Source organism: Trematomus bernacchii, unplaced genomic scaffold, assembly GCF_902827165.1.
Source record: "Trematomus bernacchii unplaced genomic scaffold, fTreBer1.1, whole genome shotgun sequence".
Taxonomy (NCBI): domain Eukaryota; kingdom Metazoa; phylum Chordata; class Actinopteri; order Perciformes; family Nototheniidae; genus Trematomus; species Trematomus bernacchii.
In genome coordinates, this window is record NW_022987705.1 from 305001 (window position 1) to 326032 (window position 21032).

A 21032-nucleotide genomic window follows, 5' to 3' on the forward strand; every position below is an offset into this window, starting at 1 on the left:
GAGGTCATGTGACCGTGCCGTAGTTCCTTTATAGCCCAACATTAGCCACCTTTAGCTTAGCGGTGGTGAAGTCATGTGACCGTGCCGTAGTTCCTTTATAGCCCAACATTAGCCTCCTTTAGCTTAGCGGTGGTGAGGTCATGTGACCGTGCCGTAGTTCCTTTATAGCCCAACATTAGCCACCTTTAGCTTAGCGGTGGTGAGGTCATGTGACCGTGCCGTAGTTCCTTTATAGCCAGGGGTGCACATAACTGGTACGCAGGTACGCATGCGCGGCACAAATCTGAATTGCGTAACGTCACTTGTGTCACTACGCGCCTTTGCGTACCTCAAAACATCAAAACAAAACACATATTTCGTCTACACGTGTTTCTTGTCAACACTCAATGGAGTAAACTACTAGGCATGTCAAAAAACCCAAAGACATTAAGCAGCTACGTTGCCGTTTCGCTCCCTGCAAAAAATCTTTCTATGACTGATTGAACTGGAGCTGGGTGAGCCGCGCAGGACATAACCGACGGACCTGTGAAGCTTTCCAGGAGGCAGAGGCTTAGATCACTGGACGACAGAGTTGGTCGCCGTGTGCACAGACAGGGTTAACGTCGGTATAAACAACAGAATTGTGCCAAAAGTCCGCCAACTGGCTGCGGTGGGAGACTCCCCTGTGCACATTCTGTGCCCCGCGCACACACTGGAGAACTGCGCAAAATCATCTGATCACAACGTTCACGCTCTGTGGTCAAGCTGCTGCAGTTTATTTACACCAAAGTGGAGTGAAACACACAGCTGCAAACTTACTCAGGGTGTTATGGAAGAGTTTGAAATCAGACAGAGGTGGAAGAAGTACTCAGATCTTGTGTAGGAATACTCTGTTACAGTAAAAGTCCTGCATTCAAAATGTTACTCAAGTAAAATTAGAAAAGTATTATCAAAATATAGTGAAAGTAGAGACAGTAAAAGTAGTCATTGTGCAGATTGGTCCATTTCAGAATAATATATATGATATGTTTTATAATGATTGATCATGAAAGTGTTCTCAAAGCTGGTAAAGGAGCAGCTAGTTTGAATGACTTTGTATACTGCAGGGTAGCTTGTGGATTTACTCCAGGTGGAACTAAAGTCTGATTTAACACTTGATTAGATTTCACATCATTCATCCACATCTGTAAAGTAACTAAAGGTATTAAATACATGTAGTGGAGTAAAAGTAGAAGTACAAAGTAGCATAAAATAGAAATACTCAAGTCAACTACAAGTATCTCAAAATTGTACTTGAGTAAATAAGTGTGCTTTGTTACTTCCCACATTTGAAATCAGATATGACTTCAAGTCATGTGATCATTTCTTAGTATTTGATCCTTCAACTTGGCCTCAGGAAATGCAAGGACTTCACAGTTTTGGCAACAAGTTTTGGAGAAAGCAAATCGGAGGCTTAAAAAGAGACAGGGAGGTGCATCTTCATCATCTTCATCATCTAGCATGCAAGAAGTGTAAATTGAGGACAGTGAAGGAGACACTGAGGAGGACCACGCTTCGTGTGGGGTGAGTACCAAACGCTGTCTCTTGGTACTCATCTGAGTAACTCACTAAAAAAGTTATGTGCACCCCTGTTTATAGCCCAACATTAGCCTCCTTTAGCTTAGCGGTGGTGAGGTCATGTGACCGTGCCGTAGTTCCTTTATAGCCCAACATTAGCCTCCTTTAGCTTAGCGGTGGTGAGGTCATGTGACCGTGCCGTAGTTCCTTTATAGCCCAACATTAGCCACCTTTAGCTTAGCGGTGGTGAGGTCATGTGACCGTGCCGTAGTTCCTTTATAGCCCAACATTAGCCACCTTTAGCTTAGCGGTGGGTGAGGTCATGTGACGTGCCGTAGTTCCTTTATAGCCCAACATTAGCCACCTTTAGCTTAGCGGTGGTGAGGTCATGTGACCGTGCCGTAGTTCCTTATAGCCCAACATAGCCTCCTTTAGCTTAGCGGTGGTGAGGTCATGTGACCGTGCCGTAGTTCCTTTATAGCCCAACATTAGCCTCCTTTAGCTTAGCGGTAGGTGAGGTCATGTGACCGTGCCGTAGTTCCTTTATAGCCCAACATTAGCCTCCTTTAGCTTAGCGGTGGTGAGGTCATGTGACCGTGCCGTAGTTCCTTTATAGCCCAACATTAGCCTCCTTTAGCTTAGCGGTTGGTGAAGTCATGTGACCGTGCCGTAGTTCCTTTATAGCCCAACATTAGCCTCCTTTAGCTTAGCGGAGGTGAGGTCATGTGACCGTGCCGTAGTTCCTTTATAGCCCAACCATTAGCCACCTTTAGCTTAGCGGTGGTGAGGTCATGTGACCGTCGCCGTAGTGTTCCTTTATAGCCCAACATTAGCCTCCTTTAGCTTAGCGGAGGTGAGGTATGTGACCGTGCTGTAGTTCCTTTGTAACTTTATTAAGTATGTAAAGTAAAGCAGGGTGACTGGCAGGAGAACCTAACACTGATCTGTGTGTCTCATCTTCTCTGGTGATGCTGCAGTGTGTGATTGGTTACTGAGTCAGTGGGCCTGAACGCCTTCAAAACAAAACATCATCGATCAAACACACACTCACACACACACACACACACACACTCACACACACACACACACACACACACACACACACACACACGTTAAAGTCTACATTTCAAAATAAAGCAGGATGTTCAGGACGAGCTGATTGGCCGAAACAGAAACAGGCTCGTTAACCACTGAATGTTTCATCCTCACCTGCAGACCTGGTCCACCTCACCTGTCCGTCAGTCGGCTCCGCCCACCAGGACCTGTCGCCCCTGGTTACCAGCATGTTCCGCACGCCAGAGTCACCTGACCACGGTAACACACACACACACACTCCATGTTAAAGTGTCTCCTCTCTGACCTTCCAGGTCTCTCTCATATCATCACACCCGGCTGGTTAAACAACCCTGCAGGACCACACTTCACACACACACACACTACTCACAAACACACACACACGACACACACACACACCACACACACACACACACACCACACACACCACACACAACACACCACACACACACATACACACACTCACACTCACACGTACACACACACACACACACTGCCATGCACTCACTCACCTACTCACACTACCCGACTCACACACACTGCTCTACCTCACACACACAAAAACACACTCACACATACACACAGCACCACAGACACACACACAGTACGCTCACTCACGCACTGCACTCCACACACGCAACACAGACACACTCGCACACATACACACACCACACATAACACCTACACAACACACAACAACACACACACACACAACACCACTCACTCACTCACACACACACACTCACTCACCCCCCCCCCCCCCTCCCTCAGGATGGATGGTGCAGGTGAGTCTCAGGTGATGGAGGAGGAGAGCTAACGAGCTCCTGAGGAATCTACATTATTATTCATATTTAATAATATCATTTCAACGTTTTGTCTTCATTTGGTTTAGAATTGTATTTTATTGTTATATTTTCACCTGTCCTCCCACCTCTCACCTGTCCTCTCACCTGCCCCCCCCCCTCTCACCTGTCCCCCAGACGGCCCCTCTGTCCTCTGGTGTCTCTTCTTCAACATGGCCGACGGCTCAGGTGTGGAGGCTGAAGGTCACGACCTCCCAGAGAACGTTCACCTGAGCTCAGGACCTGATTCTGAGCTGGGACACGAGCACGCTGTGAGACAGGTGAGGGGGGGACAGGTGAGGGGGGGGACAGGTGAGGGGGGGGGGACAGGCGGGAGGGGGGACAGGTGAGGGGGGGACAGGTCTGAGGGGGTACAGGTGAGAGAGAGACAGGTGAGACAGACAGAGAGACAGACAGGTGAGAGGGGGGACAGGTGAGAGAGACAGACAGGTGAGACAGACAGGTGAGAAGGGGGACAGGTGAGAGAGGGCAGACAGGTGAGACAGACAGGTGAGAGGGGGGACAGGTGAGAGAGACAGACAGGTGAGAGACAGACAGGTGAGATTTATGATAGGAGTTGGGGCTTAATGATGGAAGGCGGGGCTTCATGATGGAAGGTGGAGCTTAATAATGGAAGGCGGGGCTTCATGATGGGAGGTGGGGCTTACTTGAGGAAGGTTGAGCTTAATGATGGGAGGCGGGGCTTACTTGAGGAAGGTGGAGCTCATTGGTTGAACAGATAAAGTTGATTGAAGTCTCTCTCTCTGTTCAGGCTGAGTCCATCTTCCAGAAGATTCTCCCTGAAGAGGAGTTCTGTCCTCCAGCTCCCAACCCCGAGGACATCATCTACGACGGAGACACCGGAGACACAGACAGAGACACCGGAGACACAGACGGAGACACTGGAGACACCGTGAACACAGGAGAGACCGTGAACACAGGAGACACCGTGAACACAGGAGACACCGTGAATACTGACGGAGACAAAACGTCCCCCGGAGAAGAGGAGGAGGAGAGACAAGCAGTATCTGAGGAGTAAATAATTCAGTAAATACATGAAGAGATATTGAAGTGCACCTACAGTCCTCCCGCAGTGCATTGTGGGTAACGTTGCCTTCGCTTGTTGTTTTAAATCTTTATATTTTTTTCTATCATTTGTTTCTGCTTTGTGTCTTTATTTAAATTCTGTGGAAACATTAAAGAAACTTCACTTTGATCCAGACTGTCTGATTATTACACACACACGCACGCACGCACGCGCGCGCACACACACACACACACACGCACACACACGAACACATACACGCACACGCACATACACACACACACACACACACACACACACCAAAGCTTATGAGTTTCTAGATGTGTTCTTTTGTCGTAAATTGAGAATGAAAATGTCAAAATTAAGATCTTTTCAAAATAAAAGTATGTTAGTAATCGAGATGGAAACTGATATCCAAAAGGTACGGTGGAAAAAAGATGATACTAAAGAATTATTTTTAGATATCTAATCATTATTTTAGCATATTAACTCATTCATTTTAAGATACTAAGTAATTATTTCTTAGATATTAAGTCACTATTTTAAGATACTGTGTCATAAGGTTTGAGGTATTTCATCATTACCAAGATACCATGTCATTATTTTGAGATAATAACTCATTGTTGAAACTTTTCTAATTGAAATGACCAGAATATTCTCTTTGTCTTTCATCACAAGGCAAACAATCTAAATGTTTTCATTTTATTTTGTTACTCTACGTGCAGAAATGGCCTTCCTCAGTCAGGAAACCAATGTGTTGTCCTTAAATCTAGTATCACGTGAGCGTGGCAGCAGATCTCACCGACTCGATGGCCGCCCTGACGACTGACGGTTGCTAGGCACTGGATGTACGTCCTCGCCATGGAAACGGGCGGGGCCTTTGCGAGCTCATTGGTCAGGTGTTCAGTCAGCTGGGAGAAGAGGGCGGGTCTACAGCAGGGAACCAGGTGACCCAGAGCCAAGATGGAGCGCTTCCTCACCGCCATCCTGGAGCTGGTCAGCTGACGGAGGGATGGATGGATATTAGGTTTATCTGAAGGGTGTCTATTTTAACTCACAACCAATATGCAACGTGGGTAGGCAGTTCATTAAAACATCCCTATTTTGAGATGCTTACTCTTTGTTTTCAGATACTAAACTTTGTTTTTGTACATTCCCAAAGATATTGAAGTGACTGTTATTTTGTATATATTGATTGTTGTGCTTTTATCTTAAAGGTGGGGTAGGTAATTTTGGAGAAACCGGCTCGAGATCGCTAGAATTTGAAAATACACAGCTGGAAGAAATCTGCCACTTCCTTATAGAGCCCCTCCTCCAACACACACGAACGCGCACTTGACCAATGAGGGCACGAGATAAGTTTGTGCACAGATGGAAGGCTGACAGGCAGGTAGGCCATCCAGTTACTTTAGCCGGGCCGGCTAAAATGATTGGTCGTACTTTTTACAGTACTACGGCTTCCACTGATGACATTTTTTAATGGATTTTTTGTCAAAGCACTTAAGATATTCATTGCTATCGGGATGTTAAGAGCATTCCATGGAATATAACAAAAAGTGTATCTCGAGCCGGTTTCTCAAACTTACCTACCCCACCTTTAATGTGTGCATATGTATAAATGTGTCTGTTGATTGTGTATATATAGGATATACATATTTTATACATATTTTTATATATCTTTGTTATAGTATTCTGTATTGTGGGAGATGGTATTTCGATCTCTCCGTCTGTACCATAGACTGTATATATAAAGGTCTGTACCATAGACTGTATATATAAAGGTCTGTACACACAAACTGGAAGATTGACAATAAAGTTGACTTTGACTTTTTTCCTTATCCTAATGACTTTATTGCATGGCTAGGTTTTCATTTCATTCTAATATAACTTAATTAACTATGATTGATACAAATAAATACAATAAAATAACATATAATAATATTATCAAAAAAACTATTATTGCTACTAATATTCTGATTTGATCATATATCATTTGATATCATATTCCCTCTTGTCTTTAGTCATCTATGTGTTACCTGAGGGAGCAGACTGGAGAGCACCGCTCAGCCTGTGAAAGACACATCATTCAAACAAAATTAATAATGAATTAGTCAATTAACACAAAGAGAATGCTGGAGTTCAGTATAATGTGAACATTCATCATATATTAACAATTGAACAATTTAAATGAGCTAATTATAAGAGACATTTCGATCTTAACCAAAGCTGCTTGAAATGTGTTATAATGTTTTGTGGTTACTGTCGTGTCAAACTATCATATCATCATTTCAAACATATAGACTTCTACTCTGGTTGCCTTTTACTCTGTTAAATTGTATGTTTAGTCTTGTATGTGTTTAACAGAGACATATGTTAAGGGTTTACATCTCAGGAGGCAAAGGGAAATGTAAAAGGGGAATATGCAATTGGTTAAGGGCGAGGGGGACCAGTTGGATTTTCTCTCTACTATATAATGTGCCTGTAAGCTGTGTTCTGAACTTCTCTATCCTCTGAGGATGACGTAGCTCTGTTCCAACATTTGGGATCGGTTTCACTTTTATTTTGACTTTCTTTATTACTTTATTAAATATAACAAAAGACAAACTTTCTCCATGAATCATTTTCTCTTAAGAACTTCCTCCAGTTCCCTTCCCAACATGTCTGACAGGATGTCCAGTTCCCTTCCCAACATGTCTGACAGGATGTCCAGTTCCCTTCCCAACATGTCTGACAGGATGTCCAGTTCCCTTCCCAACATGTCTGACAGGATGTCCAGTTCCCTTCCCAACATGTCTGACAGGATGTCCAGTTCCCTTCCCAACATGTCTGACAGGATGTCCAGTTACCTTCCCAACATGTCTGACAGGATGTCCAGTTACCTTCCCAACATGTCTGACAGGATGTCCAGTTACCTTCCCAACATGTCTGACAGGATGTCCAGTTACCTTCCCAACATGTCTGACAGGATGTCCAGAGCCTCGAACTGACCGGAGACGCCTTCCTGTTTCCCCATCGCTCCGATCAGCTGGGAGGTGACACACACACACACACACACACACACACACACACACACACACACACACACACACAGATCTGGCAACGAAAACATTTAAATAATAATTATATTGTGTATATTTGTAATATGTATTTATATTGTATTCAATAACCAAACAAGTCTATTTTATAGTTTTTTTATCCCCTTCAATAAATACATAAATCAAACTTTATTTTAAAGTGCTTTATTATTGATCAACATGAATTAGGATGTTGAGAATAAACCAGAATGAAAGTGTAGCGTTAAATAAAGCATATAATAAAGATGTTACGACCCGGCTCAAAAGGCCACACCAAAGAGGAGACACACCCCACATAGTTGGCACCCCACACCAGGTTCGGTCATCCACCATCACCTTCTCTGGCCAGGACATTACCCTCTCCTCAATAGTCACCAACCTGGGTGTTAAAATGGACGCCCATCTGACCTTTGAGGCTCACATTAAACAGCTGTGCAAGAACTCCTTTTATCACCTCAGGAACATCGCCAAACTCCGCCCCACACTCACTCTGTCTGACGCCGAAAAGCTAGTCCACGCCTTTGTCTCCTCCAGGCTGGACTACTGCAACGCACTCCTCATCGGGATCCCTAACAAAAGCATCCAGAAGCTCCAGAACATCCAGAACAGCGCTGCTAGGATCCTGATGAGGGTGCGCAAATATGACCACATCACCCCCATCCTTAAAGCACTACACTGGCTACCCGTGGAACTGAGGCTCGAATTCAAGGTCTCCGTCCTCACCCACCAGTGCATCCATGGAACTGCCCCTCCCTACCTCAAGGAACTCCTCACCCCCCATACCTCCTTGCGGACCACCCGCTCCAGCAACTCCAACCTCCTCAGACCCCCCAGGACTAAGCTCCGTACTATGGGAGACCGGGCCTTCTGCTCGGCTGCTCCCAGTCTGTGGAACGCTCCCCCCGACCACATGAGAGCACCACAGACCGTGGAGGCTTTTAAAAAAGGCCTCAAAACCCATCTCTTCAAAAGAGCCTTTGCCTAGACCTTTTTACCACCCTTTTATTTATTTTTTATTTATTTTTTATTGTTTTTTATTAATTCTACCGTGTTGTGTCATGTCTATTTATACTGTTCATGCTCACTGCTTGTAGCACTTCGGGATTTGAATTCGAATATGAAGTGCTTTATAAATGGAACCCATTATTATTATTATTATTATTACACACCAAAGAGGAGACACACCAATTTAACCAAACAATTCAAATTAGCCAAATCAAATGAAGTGCAACAATAAGTAAAGCATGAGGTGTGGACGTCAGTGATATCAGTAGTGTAAATGCAGGGTGAGGGTTGCATGGACGTGCAGGGTGAGGGTTGCATGGACGTGCAGGGTGAGGGTTGCATGGACGTGCAGGGTGAGGGTTGCATGGATGTGCAGGGTGAGGGTTGCATGGACGTGCAGGGTGAGGGTTGCATGGACGTGTATGTGTGAGGGTGTTGAGGTGCACAAAGTAAAGCAACTAAAGTAACAACAGCATATACTCAACAAAACCGGAGGCCTGTAGGGAAAATCAGAGAGAGCACAGGGAGGAGCAGAGAGGCTTTAAATAGGGCACCAGACCCAGGTGCCCTGAGTTACTGCAATCAGTGCAATCAATGCAGCACAGACAGGACAGCCACACCCTCTCCACTGATGGACCCACAGGCATCACATGATTCTTTTATTATTCTTTGGGTAAAAATACCCATCAGCAGGAAACAAAAGCACTATGTTCAAGTTTATTTTTACTCCAATCTTAAAACCCTTTCAGAAATATGTTGTTTTAATTTTCAAATTAAATGGGGGCTGTTTTAAAATGTCACATGTTAAAAAGTTAACAAGTCAAACACTTTTTCATAATCAGTTAAAGGTTCGTACTTGTGATGCAGATCAATGTGTCACTCTGATATATCTTTTATAAAACTTCTGCACACTGCCCTCGTTTCCTGCGTTGGTAAAAAGATAAAGATGTTACGATGATGGGAAAACAAACCAGCAGATTCTGCATGATGATTCAAAGCTAGAGTCATGTGAGTGTTTTATATCATTATATGAATGTTAGAGCCATTCTCTGTGTTGACAATGAGTGTATTCTTTTCTTATTAATTTAGATCTTAATATATTCTTTCCATTTATGTATTAGTACTGAATTAATTATTCTGAGGAAAATTTGATTTAGTGCCACACCTGTTATATAAGGAAGGGGTGGGACTGAGCGTGATGTGGAAATCGTCTCCAGCAATGAACGGGGAATCGGAACAGTCTTTAACGTTACACTGATCATTTTGTTTGTTTAAATATATGGAAGTAAATAAATCGGCCAAGGAAGGCAAAGAAATCAGCGCCTCCAGAGCTTTAACGTGTGAGTCAAGAAGCCGATCCCTGTTGACGTGGCACAGGTGTTAATCAGACGCACGCTCCACCCACACATTTCAAAGTGTTGCTCACACTTTATTTCAAGTGAACTAAATTGAACTCAATTCTGACCGTAAATAAAACAGTGGGGGGAAAAGCAATGTAGTCCACAGTGTCAATCATTAAATATATTCTTTTGTCTGCAAGGAAATTCACACTAAAAAGCCTATGTTTTTCAAATACACCTGTGATCGTATAAGAAATTAGAACAGCATTGTGCTCCTTTAAAAAGGCTCATATCTATGTAAAAAACGTTAAAGGTCCTATTATACTGTTTCTCATCAATATATTACAGGTCTCAGATATATCCAGAGCCTGTCTCTGATTGGCTCCAAACAACAAACAGATCATTGCAGCATTACCCATAATCCCCTCTGTTTCAGCCCTGTTTCCAAAGTGCTGATTCTCTGTCTGTTACTTTAGATGAAAATAAGGAGCCCCTCCCCACGCCCCTCTGAGAGAGATTTGGTTACAAAGAACTCAAAGGTGCTCTGGTTTTCCTGTTCACACCGCAGCGGAGCAGCCTCTAGTCCCGCCCACAGGAGATGCTAGTGGAGGAGCCGAGGAGGGGAACCGAGGAGTGAGGAGGGGAAGCAGCAGGCGGTTAGAGAAATGAGAACTCCTCTCCTCTGAGCGGTCATTTTAAAGAGACGTCCATTAATGATGACAGGAGGCACAGCAGCCCTCTGTCTGATGGACAGATGTGTTCATGACGACTTATATATTTACTTTTAATTCATTCACAGTGCGGTATAATGAGACAATAACAGGCTACAGATGCGGACATACACACAGACACACACACACATATATGTATATATTTATATAAATAGGCTATATACAATTTCAGAATCAAACAGAGCACTCTCATAATAACGTAACACTATCAGAGACTGGATATATCCCCCCCCCTCTCTGGTCGCTACAATGAGGGAAATAAATGACCAAACCAACTGAGACCTGTCTGTCCGCTGCATCTACGCACACACTGTACCACACACACGCACCTACAGCTCCTAAAGCATATAATCAGGCTACAGCCGTTGTGTATTTTATTATGTGAAGCACTAAATGGTTTTAGAAAAATATCGACTTTGTTTGTAGATATCTACTAAACTAAAGCAAATAAAGAGAGTAGGCCTGTTATACTGAGTGATATGATATATATTATACACACTGCCTCTGCTTTCCTGCACGGACCTCACAGCTGTTCTCACTGTAAACATCGCGTCGCGATGAAAGCAGTTAATAAAATAATATCCAGGGGATGCATGCAGAGCTGTCATTGGCTGAGATAAGTCCGGCCGTGCGTCTCGACTCTTTGAAACATCACTGTTGCCGGAAATGCATCCACGGAGGAGCCGTGGAGGACCCATCAGTGTATCCTCGGTTATAGCTCCTCCAGAGAGCCTCCTCGACGCTCGATGCTCGGTCCTCGATGTGCATTTCGAGAAATGAGATGTCCTTCAACATGGCGCGCTAAAATTCATTTCCGGGTCACTACCGGAGGACCGAGGAGTCGAGGAGGGACATTTGATGACATGAGAAAGGGCCCCGGTGGACCTCCATGGGACCTTATTTCCCATGGAGGTCCACCGGAAGGGGAGGGGACTTCGCCACTCTATAGAGTGGCGAAGTCCCTCCCCTTCCGGTTGAGCCCCATGGGACCTTATTTCGGAAAAGTTATGCATTGAAGTCAATGGAGAGAGAAAGATTATCTTTCGATCCCGTTTGAATTGTGCCACGAATTACACATATGATGTTTGTCAATTTAAAAGATAATTTTGCAAGTAAAAAAAAAAAAAAATGTGTCGTAAAACTGTGAAGTAACACATTTGTTTGTGTGAAACGCTAAATGAACTACATCTCTGGTCAACAACACACATCACCAAGATGGCCGTCACTACTGTCTTGTCAACAAACGATTGACTATCACCACAATGAAACACGTCCTGAAGAATGTCATGCAAAGCTGCCTGCCTGCCTTCCTTTGATTCTCTCTGAACTGCCTGGTCGTTTTAATGTTTAATGTCAACCATTTGTGCAGATAGCAGGAAGTAGAAAAGATCGCCGATGCTAACGTTAGCATTTCTCCCCCGGAATTAAATGGTGTATTATAGAATGATCACACCGGTGACAGTACTATTCAAAGGGTTCACGAAATATGACTACTACTCTTACTGTTTAACATTTTGGGTTACTTAATGTTACTTCATGTTAAGGCTAATAAAAATGACAAGGCTGTAATGCTAACTAACGTGCTAGCTACTAGCTAGGTAGCTAACTTGATCAAGCCACTCCTGGTCGTTTCATCAGACGGGAAGCAAAAGAACGAGCAAGACCCATTGCTGGTATAATAACAACCTGGTACTAAGCACACAGGCATCTTGTTAAAGTTATCTTATCTTAGCCAGCGCCATATAGATAGATTATATCTATATTGCGCTGATCTTAGGTATCTGAATGGTGGAGGTAAACAATTGTGACATCACTTACGCGACTCTGGGATTTGTAGTCTTTCTAGTTACGTATTTTTCATAGTCTATATTTCAACAGTTTTACGACAAACTGTGACTTTTTTGACATGGAAATGATTTTTTAAGATTGACAAACATCATATGTGTAATTCATGGCACAATTCAAACGGGATCGAAAGATAAGTTTTCTCTCCCCATTGACTTCAATGCATAACTTTTCCGGAATAAGGTCCCATACCCCGGAAGTAAGTGGGAGGGACTTCGCCACTCTATACATAATATAGAGTGGCGAAGTCCCTCCCCTTCCGGTGGACCTCCATGGGACATTATTTCTGAAAAATTATTAGTTCTGCTTAGTATTAAACACTACGTGAGTGTGAGGGTATTACAATGAACTGGTCAGTAAGTCAGAGATTTGCAACTATATTTAACTTTTTGTTTTAAAACATTTTTTTATAAATGATTATGGGAAGTGCCCTTTTTCTCCCTCGAGCACCCGCCTCCCAAAGTGTCTGTGCACGTCCCCGGTATGCATTGTTAAGGTTCATTTAAATTCGCTATGCTCTGCTATAGCATACAATAGACTAGCTAACGTCAACGTAACCTCACAATAAAATGTGTGTATCTTTAAAATATGAACGTCACATTTCAAGATGGTCCAGAAATAACGCTCCCGTAGATATTGTAATGTGGTTTGTTCAACTGTTATTTCTTGCAGCTAACCGCCTATCCGACGAACCACCCAAACGTAGTTGTTCTTATTATTACCAATGCCTCTGTTCTTTGTGTGATCATCCCACTTGAGAAACAGCCTTATCGTGGCTGTAGCACGGAACATGGAACTTAATGCCTGCATTTAAGGACCATGAATAGCGTAGTCAATGCTTTAGTGACTAGGAAATGATTTGTTTAAATATTAGATATGACGTTATCTGTGACTTCAGTGAAAATTAAGCTTATCCATTGCATTGCATTTGTTAAATAGGTTTGTGTCTTACCCTTACGTGTGTGATACATATGAATGACATATGAAAACTAATGAATTTGACTGACTCGTGAAGAAATCATCCAAAGTAACAGTAAAATAAAAAGGACCTACACAATAACACTCAAACTGATACAGTATAAGGACTGTGATATCCAGCCATTTCTTAAGTATAACAATAAGATTATGACCTGTTTTTAAAAGATAAAAAGTTGTTTGCATGTAAAGAAGTCTGTAAGCCACGCATGTAACTTTACATCCGTTTGTTCAAAGTGTCCTTCAGGTGATCCAGACAGGTTGGACCAGAGGAGGAGAGACAGATCTGGACTCCTAACAGAGAACTTCAGCACGGATTCCAAGGTACACCTTCTTCATACTTTACAAAGAATGCATAAAGTTATTGGTTTAAAAAAATAAAGTAATGACTCAAATACACATGCCATTAAACATGACTAAATACTAGATCACCTACACATCAGTGATGTTGAGTGTACTTTCTTAGCAAAAGCTTACATTTTACCAAGCAACATCACTTTTTTGTTCAACTTTCACATTTCAATGTATTTAAGGCAAATATGATTGAACAGTGAGAGCTGCGACCCTTTGTCTCTGCGTACTGACTGTAAAAACACATGTTCAAAGTGATTCTTGCAGTGAGACAACCTTCTACAGTTGCACTACGTTTTGATAACAGTTAAATATTATTTTAATAATACATTTATTTCAATTTAGAACGGTTTATTCATAACCTGATTATCTTTGTAGTACACTGTTGAATTTAAAAAACCCATTCAAATAAAAAAAATCATTATATTTATAGCCCCTGAACAAACAAACACACCTCTTTCTTAAATAACACACTTGCTCTGCAGTAATATGTTTTTAGATATTTCTGTTAGGACAGGACAGAGACTGAGAGACAGGACAGAGACAGACTGAGAGACAGGACAGAGACAGACAGAGACAGGACTGAGACAGACTGATACCCCTTTCACACCAACGGTGTTTCAGGGCCGGTTCGGTGCTGGTGCTTGAAAAGCACCGGGTTTTCCTGTTCACACCGCAGCGGAGCAGCCTCTAAGCTCCGGAATCCGGTTCGTTTCGAGCACCAAAAAGTTGTCCGTCTAGAAGCAAGAACCGCATACGTCACGCTTACGTCGGAGGGGGGCGAGATTAACCTGAGCTAACACTTAAGGCGAGTACGGCAAATAAAAGTTGTAACCAGCAGTAGTGCTGAGCAAAGTGACTAGAACGCAACCACACACTTGTTAAAAAAAACACACTTTATAAAGTCAGGCAACACTAACCAGGCTTCGTGTGATTCTGTTTATTTGTACCTTACTTTGACCATCCGTTCGCTGTTATTGATCATTGTGGAGAGCAGGCAGACGTTTTGTTTGTTATTATAGCAGCTATCGGATGGAATCAATACATGGGCTGCACAGGTTGTCATGTCCGACTATCACAAGTAGAATCATAATGAAAAATACGTCGGTAAAAAGTGCCTGTAGAAAACGGCTTAGCAAGTAGTCAGTTTAGCTTCGGTTGCTATGCTAACATCACCCATGTTATACCAGAGAAACTTTCATAACAGCGTTGTGATGCCAAACAGCGTCAATTCAGACTGACACACATTCACTTAAGGGGAACTGGGGATATGTATCAGCTGCTTGTGTGACAGTCAGACAGTGAATACTTTAGAGCCGTGTGAGCTAACCCGGAGCTAACGGGAGAATACACTCGTGGAAGAGCACTGCAGCGGTCGATAAATGCCGCTGAAACACATTAATAAACAATGAACCACGGCACTCTGGAGAAAAGTATAAGGTTGGAGAAGTCGTTATTTAATTTAATCTGGCTTCGTATGATTAAAAGCAACGCAGTCCCCGGCCCGTTGTTATTGTGAGGTGAGCTCCGGCGTTGGGGAGAAACTCAGCGACGTAAACTGTGACGTCATGACGCAGCAGCGGCAGCACCAGTCGGGCTCTGAGCGGTGTGAAAAGAGCCGGCGCTAAACCGAAGAACCGGTTCTGAACCAGAAAAGCTCTAGCACGGAGCTTGAACCGGAGTTGCGTTGGTGTGAAAGGGGCATGAGAGACAGGACAGAGACAGGACTGAGAGACGGACAGAGAGACAGGACAGAGAGACAGGGAGAGAGAGAGACACACTTGGCACTGAAGGAGAGTCTGAATATCAAACAAAGAGCCAGAAACTGAGATGGATTTTAAACTCTTTATTGTCAGAAAACGTGGCAGCAGTTACAGACGGCGACCGCGACGACCTCCCTTCCTCCGGGTGGAGTCTGAGGGGATGGGGGTCACATCCTCTGAGGACAGGGACAGGGAGACACGAGGGGTCAGGGTCAAAGTTCAGAAAGAGTGTGTGAGACAGTGACTGTGTGACAGTGAGACAGTGTGACAGTGTGACAGTGTGTGTGACAGTGTGTGTCTCACCGATGCGTCCGATCTTCATGCCGGACCGAGCCAGCGCTCTGAGAGCAGACTGCGCTCCGGGGCCGGGGGTCTTTGTTCTGAGGAGAGAGAGAGTTAGAAACAGGTTTAGTTCCGTGCTATAGCGGCTCCTCTTCCACACGGTGCTGCCACGTGGAACAGCTAACACTGCCAACAGTGGCTAACCAGGAGAACATGTGACAGACAGCAGGGTCTGAGGAGTCAGCTGACCCTCAGAGAGCAGACCCCTCACTGACACACACACTGCTGCTGATACAGTGCGTGTACCTCTTGCCCCCGGTAGCTCTGCTTAAAGGGGACCTATCATGCAAAATGCACTTTTGTACGTCTTTTATACATGAATATGTGTCCCCGGTGTTCCAGGGAACTCACCCAGTGTCAGAAAACACAACCCTCTCTATTTTTCTCCATACCCAAATCTCTAAAAAAGGGGCTGCAACGGATCTGATAAAAACTGATCCAGATTTGAACACTGTCCTGACGTCAGGACGGTGGCGCTACGGCTATTGGGCCAACTCCACCAATCAGGAGGAGACAGCCACGGCCATTGCCGTTCGAAAGCGCTGGAGACGCTGTAGTACATATGCCAGGCCTGTAAGTGGCGCTGTAGTCTGCCACAAAAGCAGCGAAGACTTCCCACCCATAGTTACCATGGTTACCCTTCTGTTTATTCTCCGCTGTGGCTTTTTCTCTCCCTCCCTGAGGCAAGCGTTTGCTCCCGCTGCTTTAATTCAATGCAATCCCTCCCCGTCGAGGCAAGCACTGTAATTATCTCCGGTTAGTCCACCAGCAGATGACAAACACCCACCTCTCCGCCTCTTCCAAGGAACGAGGGGACCGTGCGGCAGTTTCAGTTTCTTTCGCTGGTCAAGATGTCCGTTAAAGTTTAAATCTTCCGGTCAAAGGTCTTCTTTGTTATTTATTGAGCTTTAAAACAAATGAATAACGACTCTATATAATAAAACACGGAGGACGGAGATCTCTTTTTCTCCCCCTCTTCTGACAGCCCAGCAGCTGATCAGAGCACGGCTCCCCTCTCCTGCAGGGGGGCGTGGTCAGCAGAATCAGACCCATAGACAGCAAATAGCACATAGAGCGAAATGAGGCATGGCTAAAACGCATGATCTGTTTGGTATTTTGAAAACAGAAACGTATAAATATACCTTATATAGGTATGGCCCTACAATATATCATTTAAATATAGCATGATCGGTTTCCTTTAATGTGTGTACCTGTTGCCCCCAGTTGCCCTCAGTTTAATATGCAGAGCAGTGATCCCCAGCTCTTTGCAGCGCTGAGCCACATCCTGAGCTGCCAGCATGGCGGCGTACGGAGAGGACTCGTCTCTGTCAGCTTTCACCTTCATCCCACCGGTCACACGGCAGATCGTCTCCCTGTAGCCAATCAGAGCACAGGGGGAGAGTCAGAGACCAATCAGAGCACAGGGGGAGAGTCAGAGGACCAATCAGAGCACAGGGTGAGTCAGAGGACCAATCAGAGCACAGGGTGAGAGTTAGAGACCAATCAGAGCACAGGGTGAGAGTTAGAGACCAATCAGAGCACAGGGTGAGAGTCAGAGGACCAATCAGAGCACAGGGTGAAACAGAGACCAATTACTGATAACAGATTATATAGATATATTAATATAACAATACGTACTTTCCGGAGAGGTCTGTGACGTGCACGAAGGTGTCGTTGAAGGAGGCGAAGATGTGGCAGACCCCGAACACGTTCTCTCCTTCAGCGACCTGAGGGCCGAGGCTGATCACCTGCTCCTCCTTCTTCTCCTTGCCTTTACGTGGAGCCATGTTCTGCAGGAGGAGAACACACAACTTTAAACATTACATTACATGTTAGACGCTTTTTATCCAAAGAGACTTCTATACTCAATACTGTGGGCAATCCCCACAGGAGCACTTTGGGGTGAAGTGTCTCAGGGACACAACGACATGCTGACTGCAGTGGGGTTTGAACCTGTGCTCCCCTGATCCCAACACCAACGTACTGCACCACACGCCTTTACATACATCACACACCTTTACATACATCACACACTACTGCTGGAACAGTGACATCACGCTGCAACACTGCACTCCTATTGGCTAGCGCTCAAACCCACCACTGAGTTAAAGTCCATACAACCTGTTAGCATTACTCACAGATTGAGTTACTACTTCAGACCCGATCTGAACAAAAAGCAGTGAATCCCTTTCAGCCGGTAACACTCTAGAGGTGTCAGCAGTACTTTAGCTTCCTATACACTGAGTCAGCTGTGCAGGTACTTCCTGTCTGTAGACTAAGCACTTCCTGTCTGAGAGCAGGTCAAGTGTAAACACAGAAACACTAACTTCTAACTAAGCTCAGCACTAACCGTCTAAAAGTCTCATTTCAAAATAAAAGCCCCCAGAGACACCAACCCTGCCAGATATGCAGTTACTTCAAAATAAAAGCTCATAGAAACATTCACCTTAAACTCTCAGAACACTAACTGTCTTAATGGCTCATTTCAAAATAAGAGACACTAACCCTGCAGATAGCACTTACTTCAAAATAAAAGAGTTCATAGAAACACTAGATGCTTCACAGGGAACTCTACATTAATATTAAGAGTAGAGAACACACAGAGTACTCATCCAGTCCCCAGTGATGGGTACTGGTCTCTGCAGCACCCCCCCCCTCACCTGAGGGTCAGTCTGTTGTTCTGTCTTTACTCAGATTTAATAACTACAGATCTGTCCGGTAATGGAAGCAGGCGTGCTGACTGCTCACATGGTGGTCAACCTGCAGCTAAGCTAACACATGCTAACAACCTTCTGATTAAAAACACTGACTATAAAACAGTGTGACGTCATCATGTAATCACATTCTAATCACTCTTCATATTAAAAACGGTTAAACTGAGTGTGTTGCACACACGATGCTACTGTTAGCATGTTAGCTCCAGCCTCACCTGCGCTGTTCCACCTGCTTCCTCTCTTTAAAGACTCTACAAGCTTCTCTAAAGACACGATAAGCCTCTTGTTCGTCTTTACCGTGTTATTTATTATATATTTAGCTCAGTAAACGGGTTTCTTCCCGCGGCTCGGGCACAAAATGGCGCTGAATTTCTTCGGCTCGCTTCTCTCAGAAAGTCGGAGATAAAAACGGATAAAAAGAGACTCAAGAGTTTAACTCAGAAACACAATTCCTCCACAAACACAGTCCAACACGGTGCCAGGTGAGGCTCGGGCAGGCAGGAGGGCGGATGGTTACCTGAACAGCAGATATTACTCGGATTAAAGCAGACAGAAACTCACCGCTGTATGTCTCTTTGGGAGCAGAAACAAGAAAGGAAAGAACTTCCGCTTCCGGTGCCCAAGATGAGGCCTCGCAGCGCGGGAAAGAGAGGCTGCCCCCACGTGGTCTCCCCCAGAAATACATCGAGTTTATTCAATAAAGTGCTTATATTCATATATATTTCATGTATTATATGAGATAGTTTATTCGTGTATTAATTATGGTTGTGTTGTATTAATAAGTTATAGGATTTAGTGTTTATATAGATATACTTTTATAGTACTTGTAACTGATAAAGAGAGAGGCTGCCCCATGTGGTCTCCGCCGGAAGTACACCTGGTGTTTTTATACATGTATATAATAGATGTAATAGTGTTTATATATCATTCACTGTTCATATCTTACCTCTATTATATAATATAGGGTGTATTCATGTGTTATATTATTATATGACATGTATAATATATAAGACAGGGTTTGAATGAGTGTAATATTTGCATGTCTTTGTTATAACTGATAGAGAGGCTGCCCCCTAGTGGTCACCGCCGGAAACACACCTGGTGTTTTTATACATATTTATTAGACTTTAAAACGTGTGTATATATAATTCACTGTTCATATGTTAGCTGTATTATATAATATAGTGTTTATCTTTGTATTATTATTGTTGTACTGTATTTATAATATATAGGATTGAGTGTTTATATAGATATATTGATTATAGCTGATGGAGAGCTGCTCCCACGTGGTCTAAACAGGACCCTGTTTTTATTTATTATAATATTTAAAGAACCTTTTCAATATATATATTGTGTATATAATATATACGATATCAGGCTATTTATTTATATGTTTCATATATTCTATACTTTATATATCTAATGAAGTATAATGAGTATAATGAACACAGTTACTGCAGTAGAGATACACGGACCAATCAGAAGACAGCGTGTGAACACAGTTCTATTTCGTATATGGCTTCGCCCTCTAAGGCTATCGCTATTGGGTAATCCCCCTGCGCACCCGCGCAGCACTGAAACACTTGTAGTCCACGCCCGCCCGCAAGGTGGGCCCCACCCTCGGGCTCCCTTCCGGTATAAATAGGAAGGAGGCCCGACAATCTGCTCCCTCTTTTTCTTCAGCACCCCGTTACTGAAGCACAAGAGACACTTTCATTAAACAGAGCAATCATGAGCAGCAATTGTGTGAGAGATTGTCCCTCATGTGGCTCTGGATACATTATGGGTTACGACCAGCACACGATGTGCGAATCCTGCCTGGGGCCAGAGCACGCATACGCGGCTCTCAGCCAGCAGGTCGCATGCACACACTGTGCCCGTCTCCCCGCGGACGACAGGAAGCGAAGAGCGGACGCTCTCGCTGCTGCGGCCGAGGAGGACGATTGGCCCGTCCAGGCTTTCGAGCCCGTGGACGGCGGCCTCATGACCCTGGAGCCGAGTGCCGGGCAGGTGTCGGACGACTCCTACCCCGCCTCCCTCCACGGTTCACCGTACGGTTCTCCCCTCCCTCCTCTCCCCCAGACGGGGGAGACAGAGTCGGAGCAGGGTGCCGGCTTGGCGGACAAGCACGCGGTCCCCTTCTCCGTCACCACGGCGGTGATAGGTGGCATCCTAGGGGAACTACCGGAGATCATATGCAAGGCGGCCGCCTGCAGAGGTCTCCCCGTTCCCCCAGCTCAGGAGAGGTGTGCTCCGGACGATATGACCGGAGTTTTTTCGCGGGTGCAGACGGTCAGGAGTGACCCGGTCTGGCCACGCTTCCCCGCCATCAGGAGGTACCAGGAGGGGGCGGCGGCGAACCCGAGGACCCTGAAGGCTCCGGTGGCCACATTTG

The 21032-nt window shown here is 44.5% G+C and overlaps 3 protein-coding genes across 3 annotated transcripts in view; 1 reads left to right on the forward strand and 2 right to left on the reverse strand.

The window, feature by feature from the left end:
* chm (CHM Rab escort protein) overlaps positions 1-4668 on the forward strand; it is a 15143-nt gene extending 10475 nt beyond the window's left edge. The window contains exons 15-17 of the mRNA XM_034140470.1: positions 2752-2850; positions 3591-3733; positions 4225-4668. Of these exons, the coding sequence (XP_033996361.1) occupies positions 2752-2850; positions 3591-3733; positions 4225-4491 (509 nt within the window). The 3' untranslated portion in view covers positions 4492-4668. The remainder of the gene's footprint in view (positions 1-2751; positions 2851-3590; positions 3734-4224) is intronic.
* A 560-nt stretch (positions 4669-5228) lies between these two features.
* Positions 5229-6546, reverse strand: LOC117490705 (cullin-associated NEDD8-dissociated protein 1-like). Its single transcript, XM_034140487.1, has 2 exons — positions 6534-6546; positions 5229-5498 (listed from the first exon to the last, which is right to left on the reverse strand). The coding sequence occupies exon 2, from the start codon at positions 5481-5483 to the stop codon at positions 5235-5237; it is 249 nt and encodes an 82-aa protein (XP_033996378.1). The 5' UTR covers positions 5484-5498; positions 6534-6546; the 3' UTR covers positions 5229-5234.
* A 9103-nt stretch (positions 6547-15649) lies between these two features.
* rps14 (ribosomal protein S14) lies at positions 15650-19300 on the reverse strand. Its single transcript, XM_034140481.1, has 5 exons — positions 19199-19300; positions 17562-17713; positions 17135-17296; positions 15885-15961; positions 15650-15757 (listed from the first exon to the last, which is right to left on the reverse strand). The coding sequence occupies exons 2-5, from the start codon at positions 17708-17710 to the stop codon at positions 15690-15692; spliced, it is 456 nt and encodes a 151-aa protein (XP_033996372.1). The 5' UTR covers positions 17711-17713; positions 19199-19300; the 3' UTR covers positions 15650-15689.
* Positions 19301-21032: the final 1732 nt, after the last annotated feature.

Bases quoted from the DNA above. Each gene is read 5' to 3' on its own strand.
- rps14 (XM_034140481.1), bottom strand. From the start codon at position 17,710: ATGGCTCCACGTAAAGGCAAGGAGAAGAAGGAGGAGCAGGTGATCAGC. The intron at 17,297-17,561 runs GTACGTATTGTT...GATTGGCTACAG, and splicing joins GTCACAGACCTCTCCGGAAA to GGAGACGATCTGCCGTGTGA. The intron at 15,758-15,884 runs GTGAGACACACA...CCCTGTCCTCAG, and splicing joins CATGAAGATCGGACGCATCG to AGGATGTGACCCCCATCCCC.
- LOC117490705 (XM_034140487.1), bottom strand. From the start codon at position 5,483: ATGGCGGTGAGGAAGCGCTCCATCTTGGCTCTGGGTCACCTGGTTCCC.